The sequence below is a fragment of the Citrus sinensis genome, chromosome 2 (genome assembly GCF_022201045.2).
Source record: "Citrus sinensis cultivar Valencia sweet orange chromosome 2, DVS_A1.0, whole genome shotgun sequence".
In the NCBI taxonomy this organism is placed as follows: Eukaryota; Viridiplantae; Streptophyta; class Magnoliopsida; order Sapindales; family Rutaceae; genus Citrus; species Citrus sinensis.
In genome coordinates, this window is record NC_068557.1 from 32,507,767 (window position 1) to 32,522,900 (window position 15,134).

Genomic DNA, 15,134 nt, shown 5'->3' on the forward strand with positions numbered 1-15,134 from the left:
ATTATCTTTAAAATATCTTTTAATTATCTTTAAAAATATCTTTTAATTATCTTTAAAATATCTTTTAATTATCTTTAAAAATATCTTTTAATTATCTTAAAAATATCTTTTAATTATCTTTAAAAGTATCTTTTAATTATTTGTAGAGATAGCATTGATCATCGTAAATTTTTTAAAAAATATCTTTTATTTCATTTTATAATTCCCTAAATTATATGAACCACGACGACATATAGGGTGTAAAAAGTTAGGTGGCGTTTGTTTTTTTATCTGAAATCTGAATGGACCTGAATTAATCTGAATTCTGAATAGATCTGAATGTCTGAATCTGAATAATATGTTTGTTTTTTTGTCTGAATCTCGGAAAATAAGTATTAAGTTATTTTTTTTTTCAACTTAAAAAGCTGAAAATATGTACTTTTACATTTGTATCCTTATTAAATTTGAATGTCAAATAAATAATAAATTAAATACCACAATATTTTAACATTTATAAGTAAAATTATATTCAAATGAATACATAATTATTTTAGAATTTTAATATATAAAATACGATAAATTTTAAATTTTATCGTATATAATATAAGAAAGAAAAAATAGGGAAATTTTTATGTGGGGTAAATGTCTATGGGTGAGTTTTGAGATAGACATGAAAAATAAATTAGAAAGCAGGGATATTTTTGACATTAGCAAGTAATTGACTTAATTCATATTTCTCCATTAAGTAAAAAGCCAAAAAAATTGGCTTATTTTATTAAGTCAAAATTATCTAAAAAGTCTCATTAAGTTATAAAAACAAACACCTCTAATTAACTTAATTAATTAAGTTAAGTCATTTTAAGTCATTAAGTTAAAAAACAAACACCACCTTAGTTAGAAAGAAATTATTTGTTGATTTAATTATAAATGTCTTTGTCTTTTTTTATTGTAATTTTAATTAAAAGTTAAAATTGTAAACTCAATAGAGGGGGATTAGGGCTTTTGAGAGGCGTGAGAAGCACTGATTTTTCTTTTCTTTTTGATAAGGAGGAAGTTGAATTCTCGTCATTTATTGGGATGAAAGATTTTGAAAGCCCAACTCAACTAGAACTCATAGCCCACAATTGTACAATAAATTAACAGCAAATGCTAAATTATATTTAACTCTTTAACTTATTTTATTTACACAAATTATGTGGGCTCTATTACTGTGTTATTGTTCTTGTGGTAAAGAGTAAGTTAAAGCTAAATGTAACTTAACGGGCTCCTAAACTAAAATTGTAGTCTTAATATCCACCCTCTAACAAATAAATTCTCTCAGAGATAACTCTTGGGTTAAAATTAACATATTTAAGATTTTGTCTTTGTTTTTTTTCCCCTTAGGGGCATTGTTCAGAAGCCAACATCAATGCTCGGTTCATGAACATTTAAATCCTATCAACAAACCCAAATCTGATTTCAAAAAATGAAACCTAGATCTATTCCTAATTTGAGAAATCCAGATCTGATCCAATAAAATATTTACATCCTAACCACCCAAATCTACAATTAGAATAGAAGCACTAGTTAAGATTTTTATCTCCAACAACTCGACCAGTATTGTCCTCTCCTGCCGCCTTTCTTGACTCCTCCTCCTCCTCACCACCTTCGGGAGTCAGGCTGTCGTCTTCGGGCTATCTGGATTTGTGGGTGGACTTTGTTCAAAGATTCCAAGAGAGGAAGAGGGTCGTTTGGGATTAAAGTTAGACATCTATAATTTTTAAGTTACACTATTAAAATATTTAATAAATATTAATTGATATAGTGTAGAAATTTTGTTGATATGATTTTGCATTTATACGATAAAAATTCTATTATATTTTTACTAATTTTGTCAAAATTATTATTTAAAAATTGTATTCACTACATATTATAATTTTTTTTTATAATTACAGTTTTTTTATAATAGTTTTTGTTTTAAACTTACAACAACTCAGTTTCAAATAAGATCAGAATCAGTAAACGAGTTTACTTAGAATTAAAATGCTTGTCCATGTAGTTGCATAAGGAAAGGGAGTTTTATGTGGATAATGAAAGGGTGTCAAAACACAACTCTACAAGAAAAGAAAAGTTTTTTTTTTAAAAAAAAAAAAAATTATTTGCAGATAATGAATAGGAGGACAATACTTGTACATACAAATAAAATGGTGATTTTTTTTTTTTTATTTTTACCGATCTTATATAAATTTTATGTGTAATGAGATGTGCAAATAGCATTCCTCGAAAGGACAAAATTCAAATATGCAGGATATACATTATATGGGCATTTATTTGTGCATTCACATTGAAGCAAATAAGTCGTAGACAAAGAGAGGCAGGCAATTCTTTTGGGTCGCTGCTTGCTTCTGTACAGCAGAAAAGCACCGAACTTAACAGTCTAACAATTGTGTTGAGTGGTCGCTGCAGAGCACATCTTTAATGTAGAAAAAAGAAAACTAGCAGCAGCTGGAATTGAATTGGACGGATGGACAATGCAATGCCATGTGTATGTGCCCCAGCTTGCTCTAGGCCCTAGCTGCTTGCTGGACGAGGCAGGGCAACGCACTGCCACTGCCTACTGGTGAGTGGTATGGTGGCCATTGTTTCCATGCCTTGCAGTCTGCAAGATGATAAACAATCAATGAGAGAGAGACTTTTCCACTTGCTGCATTAGACTGTGGCATTGGCCCCTCGTCATTTTAAGGCTCTTGCAGTCGTCGTCAGCATTTGCGCCCACACGTTGGTTGCTTCTTCCGCAAGTACATTGAAAAATCGTTATATTGATGATATGTTTCTTCTTGTGACGTTGTATGTGTGTGTCTATATATTATATTTTTAGGTTGTCTCCTTTTATAGTTTTAATTTACTTTGGTTTGATTTCAATTATGCTCTTCATCATCATCGTGCAAAAGTTAACTCATTATTATTTTTTTAACCATGATTCACAGCCTCGCATTCGTGTAAGCTCATAATATCAGTTAATTTGTTGGAAGATTTACCTCATGTTTAGTAGTACTACATGGAAACTAAGAATCATTCTCTTTAAGCTTATCATTTTCATCATAAACCTTGTCTGCTTCAACTTCACCCTAGACTAGTATAGTGTAAAAAGATAATAATCGAAAGTGCGCCGTATAATTATATTTTAGGGTGTAACCTTGCCTCGGACCGACCGAAAAAACAATTTCAAGAGGCATTAACCATTCGTGTAGATACAATCATGTTGTATAAAAAAAACAAAATAGGAATTAATAATTAGATTGTTATATCTCAAAAATTTCTAATCACTTGAGTTCCTAAATAAGTTAATCTCACGAGTATATCCATCAAATTGATGATTAGCAAATTAGTGTACAATACCACCAAAAAATTCTGTGTTTGGGCCGGAGAAGAGAAGGTCCATTAAATGAACTCAAGCCCAATAATAGCAACGGCCTGTCGTCTCATTGTTGTTTACCACCCCTGACTCCCTCTCCGGCTCCTGGGTTCTCTGGCTGGCTGGCTGGCTCCAGTTACGTTTATATCATCGAAATCGAACCCTCAATTTCTGAGGAGAACCGTTAGAAAGAAAACCGCGTCATTGTATTTGTTCTCTCCAGAGTCCAGAACCAACCCATTATAAAATCACTTCATTTTCATCATCAGATCCATTTCTACTGTTCTCATTTCGTCACAAATCTGAGATACGAGGGACAGAGAGCCACCTCGGCGTCATTAACCGGTGCGTTTCATTCATTAATCCCAATTTTTTAGCAGTATTTTCATCTGGGTCTCAGATATTTTCTTCTATAAATGCTTATACGTTCTGTAGTTCAATATGTGCTAAATGTTCCTTCTTGTTCTCCCTTTTTTTAAAATTTTTTTACTTTTTTTTTAATGTGAGTAAATTTTTCTGGGTTTGTTATTTGATCGTAAATGTTATGTTTGAAACGGAGGATGTATTAGTGCTTACCATGCGTTGCTAGTGAATTCTGTGTAGTAAATGAGGTAGTTTCAGTTATTTTATCGGAGAATGTTTGTGTCGTGTTTTAAGTTAGTGCCTTTGTTGAACGAAGTGTCACTTGGTGTATAAATGTTTTACTATTTGATTGCAATGTTTTCTTGTGGCTATTGATTGGAATTTTTTCAAAGTCAAATATAGTATATATGAGTAATATCATTGATACTCTTTTTTGGTCAGTTGATAGGATTGTTTATTGATCCATGGGCATCTTTATTGATTTATCATAGCTGTATGAAATGTGTTGATTAATGAATTTAGGGAACATATATGATGGTTGGAATTTTGAATCACCTTTCATCATCTGCATAATTATTGAAGTTGAGAGAGAGCCTTACTATGCCAAGTGTTGAAGCCCGCTTACATAATTTGGTCTTTTTATTTGAATTTACTGCTTTTCTTTGCATTTTCATTTCAAGTAATGATCTAGTGGGCGACAGTGACACGTCGCGTGCTGCTGTCTGATTAATCCACAGCTTCAGCACTATTTACAAGGAGTCACATAATTCTTCTACCTGTTCAGGTGCTTGTCATAACATCTTCCTATATGTAAATAGTTGGCCTGGTGGCTTCGTCCATATGCTGTTATGGTTTTTATTTATGCACATATATTTAAAGCTCTCTCTCTTATGAGGCAGCATCTTTATTGAATGGCATGTTTTTCAAGGTTGCAAGTGCAATCAAACCACTGTTGATGTTGGTATTCTTGTTTTATCACGAAGTCATAATCTCTTGTATGGCCACCCATGATCGGATTGGCCAGAAAATTTTCATTAGCCATTCTCTTGCTGAGGACTGCAGTAATGACTACTAAGAATTTTCTTAGTTCTTTCATTTTCTAGTGCTGTTTGTTTATGCTCTACTTTGTAATGCATGGAAATTGCAATAAAGGGTAACATGGTTAGGTTGCTAAATTGGTTCCCTGATCCAAATTGTTTTCAAGGTTAGGTTGTTATATTGGTTTCAACGGAGTCTTCTGGTACTTCATGGCTTTGTTTTTCCTTTTCCAACGATGATCTGACTATTATATTTAATTTCAGGCTGACAAAGGAGCGTACCAACTGGGAGCGAGAGCTGAAGTGGGGTCTGTAGTGGTAGAAGGGAAAAAAGTTAGTTTAGTAGAGGTATAAAGTGACAACCTTTAAGGGGCTAGAAGGTTTTAGAGCATGTAAGAAACTTTTATGTGTAATATGCAAGCAGTATTTGCAGCAAACATGCATGACAAAGTACATATTTACACGGACACAATCTTCATTTTGAGCTTCTGGCACTGTCCACTTGATTACTTTTGAGTATATTCCTCCATTGTAGGTTTTCAGTTCCTGATGTTACTTGAAGCAGCGGGAACCTTAGATCCCGTGTCGCTTTGGAAGGCAAGATTGGAGTTTGACCATATTGTCCTGATAGATTTGCACACGAGTGTAAGGAAGCATCGGGTGGGGTAGAAGTTACTGGTTTTGATTGTACCACTCAATACTACATTCAGAAGAAAGGTATTTTCTGACATTCTGCCCATGTTGCGTCTAAATAATTATTGAACTGGAGCATTTTTTCACTTAATACACCTTACCTCCCTTTAAAGTTTCTTTTTCCAACTGTCTTTATTCTTTTCTTTGCATAGATGGAATTTGATATTTCTTTGCTATTAGTTGGTCCCTGAAAAGATCTACAACCCAGAAGTCTATTTGTTTGCCCATATGGATCAATAGTGTAAGAATTCTGTGAAAGTAGAAAATGGCTTTTTATTCTGAGGAGGACAGAGCTGAGGATTATCTTTTCAAGGTTGTTCTAATTGGTGATTCAGCTGTTGGGAAATCAAATTTGCTCGCTAGATTTGCAAGAGATGAGTTCTACCCGAATTCAAAATCGACCATCGGAGTGGAATTCCAAACCCAAAAGATGGATATCAATGGAAAGGAAGTTAAGGCACAGATCTGGGACACAGCAGGTCAGGAACGGTTCAGGGCTGTTACATCTGCGTACTACAGGGGTGCAGTTGGAGCTCTCTTGGTCTATGACATTAGTAGACGACAGACATTTGATAGCATTGGCAGATGGCTTAATGAACTTCACAGTAAGGAACTTTACCGTTGTTTTTCCTTCTATATATTTTATTACTGTTTTGTTGTACATTTAATATTTAATATGATGGCTGTTGTGGGGGGGGGGGGGGGGGAAAAGAACAAACTTATCATGCAAAAATGTCATGAATTGAATGATTGACTTGTAGTGTTTATACTGGAACAGCTCACTCAGATATGAATGTAGTAACCATACTTGTGGGCAACAAGTCGGATCTCAAAGACGCGAGGGAGGTAACTACTGCAGAAGGCAAGGCCTTGGCAGAGGCACAGGGTTTATTTTTCATGGAGACTTCAGCTCTTGATTCCTCAAATGTAACTGCTGCCTTTCAGACTGTCGTCACAGAGATCTACAATATACTAAGCCGGAAAGTTATGATATCTCAAGAGCTGAAGCAAAAGGATTCTTCCTCATTCAACGGGAAGACAGTAGTTTTAGAAGGAGAAAAGAAGGAAGCAGATGCCGAGCCAAAAAAAGCTGGGTGTTGTTCATCTTAAAGATGTGATGCTTGCTCAAGCTCAACATCTGATCTGTGTGCTGCTGAAATACTCTTAGCTCAGACATGCCACTGAAATTCCCTGACTTCTTCTTCTCCATGTGTTTAATCTCATTTCTTTTTTTTTTTTATTTATATTTTTTAACCAAAAAAAAATATTTTGTTTCATGGATTGGTTAGTTTTTTTTTTTTTTTTGACGGAGGAGAATTAGCAAATGTAAATGACCTCAAGGGGATTGGAGAAGTGATTATATGGATACACAACTTTCAGATTCCAAGTGTCTTTATTATGTATTTATGGTTGCTTGACTTTGCTGTCTTTTGCTAATAATTTTTGCCTCGTATCAAATTTGTATCGAGAGCAAATGGCCGGTGAGAGGCTTTTTTTTTTTTTCCTCGTCGGCAAGTGCAAATAGCCCCCGAACTAGAATTAAATTTATATAATAATTGATAGTTTTTAATATTGTATAATTTCTCTCTTTTCTTTTTACTTTTTTAATATTATATATAATATAAAAATAATAATTAATATTCGCACTGCTAAAAGTAGAAATTCTTACGAAGAAAATGCAGTAAGAATGGATGAAAATGAAATGAATAGGCGAAGACCAAACTATTAGAACAGAGATGCAGCACAGGATTTGGTGCTCAACATTTGCGATCAGCGAACAGCCACTTGCCACTTGGAATGAACACAATGACGAAATTACCCACTCAAACACAGTAAAGCATCCATACGTAGAGAATTGGGGTGAGATCATCATTTTCTTCGATGGTGATGGTGGTAAATGAAAACGGGGAGCCAAGCCAAGCCTAGCCAAGAGATAAAAAAGAGAAGAAGACCCATTTGATTGATCAAAGTCCAAACGCACATAACATAAGAAAGAGAAGCAAAATTTGATTAGTTAAAGGTTTGATAGAACTTAAAAGAATCTTTCCAATGGGGCGGCTTTTCATAGAGTCATTGAGTGGGCCTCGGATCTTCAAGTGCAAGAGTTGCAAAGTCGACTCGGCATCTCCCGATCACATCGTTTCCAAGGCTTTTCAAGGCCGTTTTGGCCGTGCTTATCTTTTCCGATCTGTGTAATTTCTCCAACCTCCCCAATTTTGTTATTAATTTATTAATTTTATTGTGTGTATCATTCATCATTTTTTGGGTGCAGGGTAAATGTGTCTCTTGGGCCTAGAGAAGAGCGGCTTCTTGTCAGTGGGTTGCATTCCGTGAATGACATTTATTGCAGCTCCTGTCAGCAGTTACTCGGCTGGAGATATGTAAGTTTCTCTTCTCTTCTCTTCTCTTCTCATTGATTCAACTAGGATCCGTTCTCCTGGATATTACAAGTTTTGAATTTGATGTTACCCCCTTTCACCTGTTTTGTAGTTTTTTTTTTTTTCTTTTTATGTTCTTTCTAAGTAAATTTAATTACAATGCATTAGCTCGAGAAATCTACTGAAAATTTTTGATACATGCTAGATGCTACAAACTGGAAAACAGAATAAAATAAAATTCATGTGGATTTGGGGGGGCAATTCAGCATTCATGTGTAAATTTAATGCGATAGCATATTTGATTTTCTTACAATGATCATATTTGATTCCTGTAAATGCACCACTTGTTATTGGGGAAAGAGGAATTATGGCTGTAGGGTTTGAGTAACTGATTTACTGCTACCACAGGACATATTAAAACTATTCTCTGATATGCATCAACAGCCAGCCATCAAATAGGATTACTCTTTTGCGCCCGCCCTAGTTTATTATAAATGTTTTTCAACATAAATTAATATTGTTTTGTTTTTGTGGAAACAACTATTTTATTTGTAATTTGTAAATTTGTATGTAGTTTTTCTATGGTTAAAGTGATGTCGCTTCTCACTTGAAGCTAGCTAATGTTGCTTTTATCATTTTTTGGTCTTTTGTTAAAATTCCAATGACTCCAGGAGAAGGCATATGAAGAGAGCCAGAAGTATAAAGAAGGGATGTACATTCTGGAAAAGGAACGAATGCTGAAGGCAGGTTGGTGATGTCATGTTATATGGATACATATAAAACATATTGGAAGAAGCCAATCTTTTTGTAGCTGAACATTTTTTCTCTCTTTTAAGGAAAGAAAGAAAGAATTGATCTGATCTCATCGTGTTAGTAGACATTGTAGGCTGGCATGTTCGCAGCTGCTGCAACTTTGATTTAATGAAAATAACTTTTAGATTACTTTTAGATTACTGACGAAGCTACTCTATATTGGTGTGTATGTGCGCGTGTGGATTTTATTTATCAAAATAGTGTTTTAAATTTATGTCTGTCTTCTTAGGTTGCATGGCAGTGCAGCTGCCGGACCCATACATTTCTAGGAGAATTCTCCTGAAAATGTATGGGTGGAGCACAGCGCAGCTGCCCCAAACGCAAGTTTATTATGATAAGTTGGTCCTTGAATGCCAATGGAGAATTACTGTCAGATTTGAAGCCAGAAAGGATAACAATGGATACTTAACTTTAAAGGAAAGGGTCCCCCAGATCATTAAGAACATGCTTGGTCCCATCCTGAACCGTCTAACAACGATATTCCTACATTCCGAAGATGAAATACATTTTCTTCCCCAAAAGCTTTGAATAAGGGGTTAGAATAACCACAACACATGTTCATGGATTAACAGCAATTTATCATTGTTAAAAACACATGCTAGCTGATTCGGGTCAAATTGTAACCAAGTGTTCTCTCTCTCTCTCTCTCTCTCTCTCTCTCTCTCTCTCTCTCTCTCTCTCTCTCTCTGGTTTGTGATTGCATTTTAGTTTCAGTGCTTTGAAGTATGTCCGGGTCTCGGTTTTCCTTTGAATCAAAAACTACTATCCTTGGCATTATAGTCTTGGGCCTTGTGTACCTCTTGTATTTAATGTGACATACATCAAAATTAAGGGTTGTGCTCAACAAGTGTTGTTTAATTGTCAAATTGTTTCAAGGAGTTGAGCGCAACTTTTGTAAAATATCGCGACCCTGTATTTGATTGATTTCCTACAAATATCTTTTTCTTCAGTCTTATCCTCTGTTCAGCAATAAATACATGCATTAGAGTGCCATCAGTATGACTGTGATCTCATTGGTTGTCGATGCATTTTTTGACCTTTTATTTTACTGAATAGCCCCGCCTCTACCAATAATACAGGCATTACATCCAGGTCAACATCCGACCACTGCCATTTTGATTTAGGATACCTCCTACCTCTAGAGGTAACTGAAAAGGCACAACTTACCACAAAAAGATTAAAACGTCAATCTTATTATATATGCTGCTATTGACGTTGATTTGGCTCCAAACATTGGATTCGCAAAATAGGTACTTTTTCATTTACAAGAAACCAAGAGCTTCAGATTCATTCTTTACCAAAAAGGCCACTTTGAGACCATCATGTTTTTTATTCGAGCATTTTCTTGGGAAAAAGAAAACTAACATCCTTATTGTTAAAAAGAAAAAAGGAAGGATCATTGAAATAAAAAGCTTAAAAATTGCTAGACATGGTTAGCCATATGAAGGAATCACTATGTAGTAACTTATTCCCTTAAAATTTTCACACCAATAAATCAACCAACATTTTCATACAGTCTGTAAAATACAGAACTCACAAGAAGGGAATGAAATACTGACAAGAACCAGCGGTTTGCTGGAAATTATACAAGAAGAATAATTAAAACAAAAGGTTTGATATGTTGTGTTTTGCTGTGTCATCACAGGTGCATGATACAATAATTCTCGTATACCCAGCAATCTACATCTTAATCACATCCCAAGAAAGAAAACCTATATGAAGAAATCTCAAGCCCAAACCTTACATGGAAACCCTTATAACTGCTCTCTATACTTTCCATCAAAACAATCGAAACCAATTAGCTCTAATCATATTTTCATATAAACTGATATATCTCAGTGATGAAAATGTAAGAAATCCAGTCATTCACCTGATTTTTGACTCCAGATATACTTCCACCTACATCGACATTTCAGCATCCATCTCATTATCCCCCTAGGCGGCAATTCCTAAAAAAAAAAAAAACCAAGGACCCAGAATGTAAATACACTATTTAATACGAACAAGCATTTTCATATCAAAGCAACTAAGAAAAGAAAAATTAGGAGTGCTAACTGTTTGAACATATATTATCTGCTGTAGACTAAAACTTTAAAGAATGCTATTATATTCAAAAACCTGAAAAAGAACATAGAATTTATACAAGGGCGAACCAGAACAAAATTAAATAAACAGCTATAAGGAGATTTGATTAACTTTTTCAAAAGAATGAATAAAGTATAATAGAAAAGAAAATCTTACCTCTATTTGCTTGTCTATCAGTTACACTATAACCACCAACGTAACCAGCAGAGTTTTTGGTCATAACATCTGAAGCCGTAGGTCCAACACCAAAACCAAAGGAGCCTGACCCTTCTAGCTCAGAAGATGAAGGTCGCCAAGTGGAATCACCATAAAACGAACCACTTTCATAAATATCCCCATAAGCCACATCATAACTACCTTTTGTCGAAGATACTGGCGGGACACTCGTCATACTGTTTCTTCCATATCCTACAGCTCCTGAACCAACTACGAGATCTCCATTGCCATAACTAAGATTGCCACTACTATAACCAGCACCAGCACCTCCACCGTGACCAGGATCAGGAGAGGAATCCCAAAGTGCTCCAAGGCTACCAAGAGAACCCATTCCTGAAGTCCCACCTCCTGAGCCCAAAAAAGCATTAGAGTTTGCAGTGTTTAATGCATAATTAAGATTCCCATTTCCCCACAAATTCCTGCTTGGTGAACTCAGGACAGAACTGTTTCCTCCGTTACCAGCACCATAGCTACCTGGGCTGCTATACCTGTTCGAATTTCCACCAAATGAAGGGTTCAGTCCCCGACCATAGCTGAGATTAGGACTAAGGTTTGCACCTCCTCCATGACTTGGGCTCAAATTTGGCTCAAAGTTGAGTCCCATACCATAACCAGGACCAATTGTAGTGAATCCACTACGCCCAATGGTAACTGGACCATATCTACCATCAATTCTAAGTCCATATCCACCAACAGAACTTGGATTATAACTCTGAGTGTAACCATTAAGGAAGCTACTGACTCTACTCAGACCATAATTATGTGTGCCTAACTGGTTCCGGCTTGGCCCAGGAGATAATTCTTTGGGGACAGCCCGTTTGACCTCAACCATTTTACCATTGAGTTCGTGAAAGGTTTTGAGCAACACTTTATCCACTGCTTCCTCTGAATCATAAGTAATGAATCCAAAACCTCGAGGCCTTTGAGTGTTGTGGTCATACATCACCACAACATCTGTGATAATCCCAAACTGATCAAAGTACTTCTTAAAGTCACTCTCTGTGACTGTAGATGCTAAACCTCCTACAAATATCTTCTTTGTGCGGGCAGGACCAGGTGACCCGTGAATGCTGCTATTGTTTCTGTTCTGAATGTTCTGATCATCCCTAGGAACAGCTTTCTTTGCCTCAACCTAATGACCACAAGCTAGAAAATGAAAAAATGAACTAGAATACAACTTCATATCCAGATATCCATCACTCAAAGTTCTATGTTTTAATTTGTACAGTACAAGATTGGTGCTCAAAAATAATGCTCAACACAAAACATACAGACATCTGCTCCTACATTCCTGAAATTAAGTCATTCTAATTTCTTTGGATGCTGGAGCTGCAATAAGATATGATTAGGCTACTGGGGAGGGATAGAAATGTTTTTTCTAAACAAAAAGAAAAAAAAAATATATTGTTCTTTTAGAATTTCTTTTTAAAATTTTTTATTACACATGCCTAGTCTAATTGATGTAAGTCTCAAAAGACTGATCAGCAGCTCAACATACTGTTCGGTGAGCCTTGATAAATGACATCGTGCTCAAGATAATCTTTTGCCAGCCTATCATAATCAAAGTATCAAAGCATTAAGTGCACAGAAGATTCTACCTTGACTACAATAGTTTCTGACCTATGGTACCTTTTGATTTGTGTCCATGACTTTTCCTTTTTCATCATTGCATAAGTCATTAACTACAACTCCACATAGCCAACAGAAAATTTATAATGAGAGTACTCCGACGCACAGACCCATGCTATATGAAGGAGGATCTGTTGTTCTAATTGTTTAATTAAAGTCTTTCCAAGATTGACAGAAGAATCTCCTATCAGTGATTAATTTGGAAAAAAAAGCACTTTGAAATTGTCAATGTTCAGGACTATTCACATGTCATATTTCTTTTCAGAAATACCTTGCATCTTAATTGTGTTGTTCTTACTCAAAATTGACATGTTACCAATCAAACATCACTATATATAGTAAAAGACCCTCATAACACTAAACAGAATTACATCAAATTCATTCTTTAAGAAAAAGAAGGGGAAAAAAAACTATCACAGAACCAGAAGAAATGCAATACTATTGGTCTGAATTAAAAGATGTTAAGAGTATTTAAATGTTTAAACTTACAGTTCTACCATCTATCATGTGCTTCTGCATAACAACTCTTTCTGCAACAGCAGGATCAGCAAAAACAATAAAACCGAAACCACGGGCGCGGCCCGTGGCCCGATCCTTCATAATCACAGCTTCCAGAACTTCTCCAAAAGCCTGGAAATAATCTCTGAGACGGTCCTCATTGGTATCCCAAGAAATCCCACCGATGAACAGCTTACCAAGCTCCATTTCCATTCTACAAAATCACATATACAAATACAAACATCCCACCAATCAGAAAGGCATGTCGCAAACCTCCACATGATCGTCTTTTCATACAAAAAGAAAAATCAAGTCTTATTATCTAGAAATCAAGCCATGCACTGGATCTAAGTAATACAATTCAGTATAGACTTGCCTTGCATTTCAAACAACATAAAACTGAATACAGTGGTAAAAAAGCGATCATCCAATACAAAAACTCATAATGCGGATAAAACAAAGAGAGTACCTTGTAAACAAAAAAAAGGCAAAACTTGGATATTAATATCGATATAAAAGAACAAAAGGGCAATCCTGGATTCAATCCAATAACATCGAACCGTTCACCGATCAAATATCAATCAACCCAGAACCCAGGATTCCTAAAAACAAAGCAAAAAAAAAAAAAAGGAAAAAGTTAATAAAACTGGTATCAAAGAATATTAAAAAAAAAAAGACAAAGATCAAGTTTTTGATGAAGAAACCCAAAAAGGCAAAGATTTTGAAGAGAAAAATTACCAAAGAGAGAGAACCCAGATGGGAAAGTGGGAGAATCTAAGATCTAAGAGGACGCATATTAAGAAGTGAGGGCGAGAAGCCCCCTTTCTCTTTTTTTTTTTTTTTTCTTTTATGTTGTGTTGCTGCGATATTATTATGCAAAGAATGGATTTTTATGGCGTGTGTTGATGAGATAGAGAGAGAATGGAGCTGGATCAAAATTTAGAAATGATTATTATTTATATTATTTAGCTTGGCCTTTGGCTGTCCTCTCGTGCAAGAGAAAAAGAATGCTACAAAGCTAGCAGCCTAGCAACTAGAAGATGGAAGATGGTGACTTTGTATTGTTGTGTGAGTTTGATTTTAATATACATTGGTTAAATTAATGATATGCTTTTTTTTAAAAAAAATTTCTTGTAAGAGATTTATTATTTTCTTTTTAACCTTTTACATTGACATGGGTCTGGATAATTTAGTTTTATGTTTTTTTTTTTCTTTTGTTGGAATTTTACCATGGACAATGTATCTACTTCCAATAACATCACCTTTTAAAGCAATGACTATTTCTTTTGTCCAAACAATATTTGGATGATTGTGGCTAAAAAAAGGAGATTTTGAGTGACCAGCTTCAAAAATTGTGGGAAATTTCAGGTCGCCTGTGGACTAATGTGCTCCTATGATTAGTGTTTCTTCTACTCTCGCATACTCAAAAACTGGACCGTTGTGTATTGCAGTCGTTTAAACTTCAAAGCAAGTCCTCCTCGCCCACGAACCCAAAAAGTTGAAGTTCAAAGTATTTGCTTTACGTTCGAAAATGTGTAAATTATTTCTCCATTTAAATGTGACATTTTTCATATCATTGTGTATATATATATATATATATATAAGTATAGCTTGGGGATAAAAAAGAAAAAGAAGAAAAAGGTAAAGGTTAGCCTGGATTTTACTTGTTCAAGTATAACCAACCACAAATGTGGTACTTATTTCATAGAGAGCTATTTTGTAATCGAAACTAATAAAATAGATGCAAGCAAAATAAGGAAATATAGATTACATCTTCAAACTCCGCATTCACACAATTAGAAAAAGAGTGGGTTATTTACACTCTAAATTTTATTCTAAGCACTCTAATTTTTAATAAAAGTATTTTTACAAGACTACTCTTTATGTAATTTATTAATAAGGACAATTCAATTCTAGTTAACCAAATATTATTACGCTTGACATCATTTAACAGACACTAAATTTAATAATCCTATTATAAACCCTATAACGTTCTTCAATATCAAATCTAATTCATCATTTATAAAAGAAATATTAAAGGTTTATTAA

General features: G+C 34.8%; 3 protein-coding genes across 8 annotated transcripts; 2 read left to right on the forward strand and 1 right to left on the reverse strand.

Moving 5' to 3' along the window:
• The first annotated feature begins 3,418 nt into the window (after positions 1-3,418).
• On the forward strand, positions 3,419-6,847 carry LOC102622714 (ras-related protein RABA5a). 5 transcript variants are annotated; one of them, XM_006467258.4, is made up of 6 exons: positions 3,421-3,718; positions 4,438-4,520; positions 5,038-5,165; positions 5,309-5,490; positions 5,647-6,071; positions 6,245-6,847. In XM_006467258.4, exons 5-6 carry the CDS (start codon positions 5,732-5,734, stop codon positions 6,574-6,576), a joined length of 672 nt encoding a protein of 223 aa, XP_006467321.1. In that variant the 5' UTR covers positions 3,421-3,718; positions 4,438-4,520; positions 5,038-5,165; positions 5,309-5,490; positions 5,647-5,731; the 3' UTR covers positions 6,577-6,847. The 5 variants fall into 5 exon arrangements, with proteins under 5 accessions (XP_006467318.1, XP_006467321.1, XP_024950989.1 ...); XM_025095221.2 differs by having other exon boundaries at positions 5,038-5,121; XM_006467255.4 differs by lacking the exon at positions 4,438-4,520 and having other exon boundaries at positions 3,419-3,718; positions 5,619-6,071.
• Positions 6,848-7,177: 330 nt separating this feature from the next.
• Positions 7,178-9,604, forward strand: LOC102622410 (putative yippee-like protein Os10g0369500). The gene is made up of 4 exons (XM_006467253.4): positions 7,178-7,658; positions 7,739-7,847; positions 8,516-8,591; positions 8,887-9,604. The coding sequence occupies exons 1-4, from the start codon at positions 7,516-7,518 to the stop codon at positions 9,183-9,185; spliced, it is 627 nt and encodes a 208-aa protein (XP_006467316.1). The 5' UTR covers positions 7,178-7,515; the 3' UTR covers positions 9,186-9,604.
• Positions 9,605-10,099: 495 nt separating this feature from the next.
• Positions 10,100-14,139, reverse strand: LOC102621909 (heterogeneous nuclear ribonucleoprotein 1). 2 transcript variants are annotated; one of them, XM_006467251.4, is made up of 5 exons: positions 13,824-14,138; positions 13,555-13,687; positions 13,077-13,299; positions 10,899-12,090; positions 10,100-10,606 (listed from the first exon to the last, which is right to left on the reverse strand). In XM_006467251.4, exons 3-5 carry the CDS (start codon positions 13,296-13,298, stop codon positions 10,593-10,595), a joined length of 1,428 nt encoding a protein of 475 aa, XP_006467314.1. In that variant the 5' UTR covers position 13,299; positions 13,555-13,687; positions 13,824-14,138; the 3' UTR covers positions 10,100-10,592. The 2 variants fall into 2 exon arrangements, with proteins under 2 accessions (XP_006467314.1, XP_006467315.1); XM_006467252.4 differs by lacking the exon at positions 13,555-13,687 and having other exon boundaries at positions 13,824-14,139.
• Positions 14,140-15,134: the final 995 nt, after the last annotated feature.

Excerpts from the sequence above, each read along its gene's own strand:
- LOC102621909 (XM_006467252.4), bottom strand. The coding sequence starts at position 13,298 with ATGGAAATGGAGCTTGGTAAGCTGTTCATCGGTGGGATTTCTTGGGAT. Across the intron at positions 12,091-13,076 it reads ACATGATAGATGGTAGAACT|GTTGAGGCAAAGAAAGCTGT; the intron begins GTAAGTTTAAAC and ends TGTGGTCATTAG.
- LOC102622714 (XM_006467255.4), top strand. The coding sequence starts at position 5,732 with ATGGCTTTTTATTCTGAGGAGGACAGAGCTGAGGATTATCTTTTCAAG. Across the intron at positions 6,072-6,244 it reads ATGGCTTAATGAACTTCACA|CTCACTCAGATATGAATGTA; the intron begins GTAAGGAACTTT and ends ATACTGGAACAG.
- LOC102622410 (XM_006467253.4), top strand. The coding sequence starts at position 7,516 with ATGGGGCGGCTTTTCATAGAGTCATTGAGTGGGCCTCGGATCTTCAAG. Across the intron at positions 7,848-8,515 it reads AGTTACTCGGCTGGAGATAT|GAGAAGGCATATGAAGAGAG; the intron begins GTAAGTTTCTCT and ends CAATGACTCCAG. Across the intron at positions 8,592-8,886 it reads GGAACGAATGCTGAAGGCAG|GTTGCATGGCAGTGCAGCTG; the intron begins GTTGGTGATGTC and ends CTGTCTTCTTAG.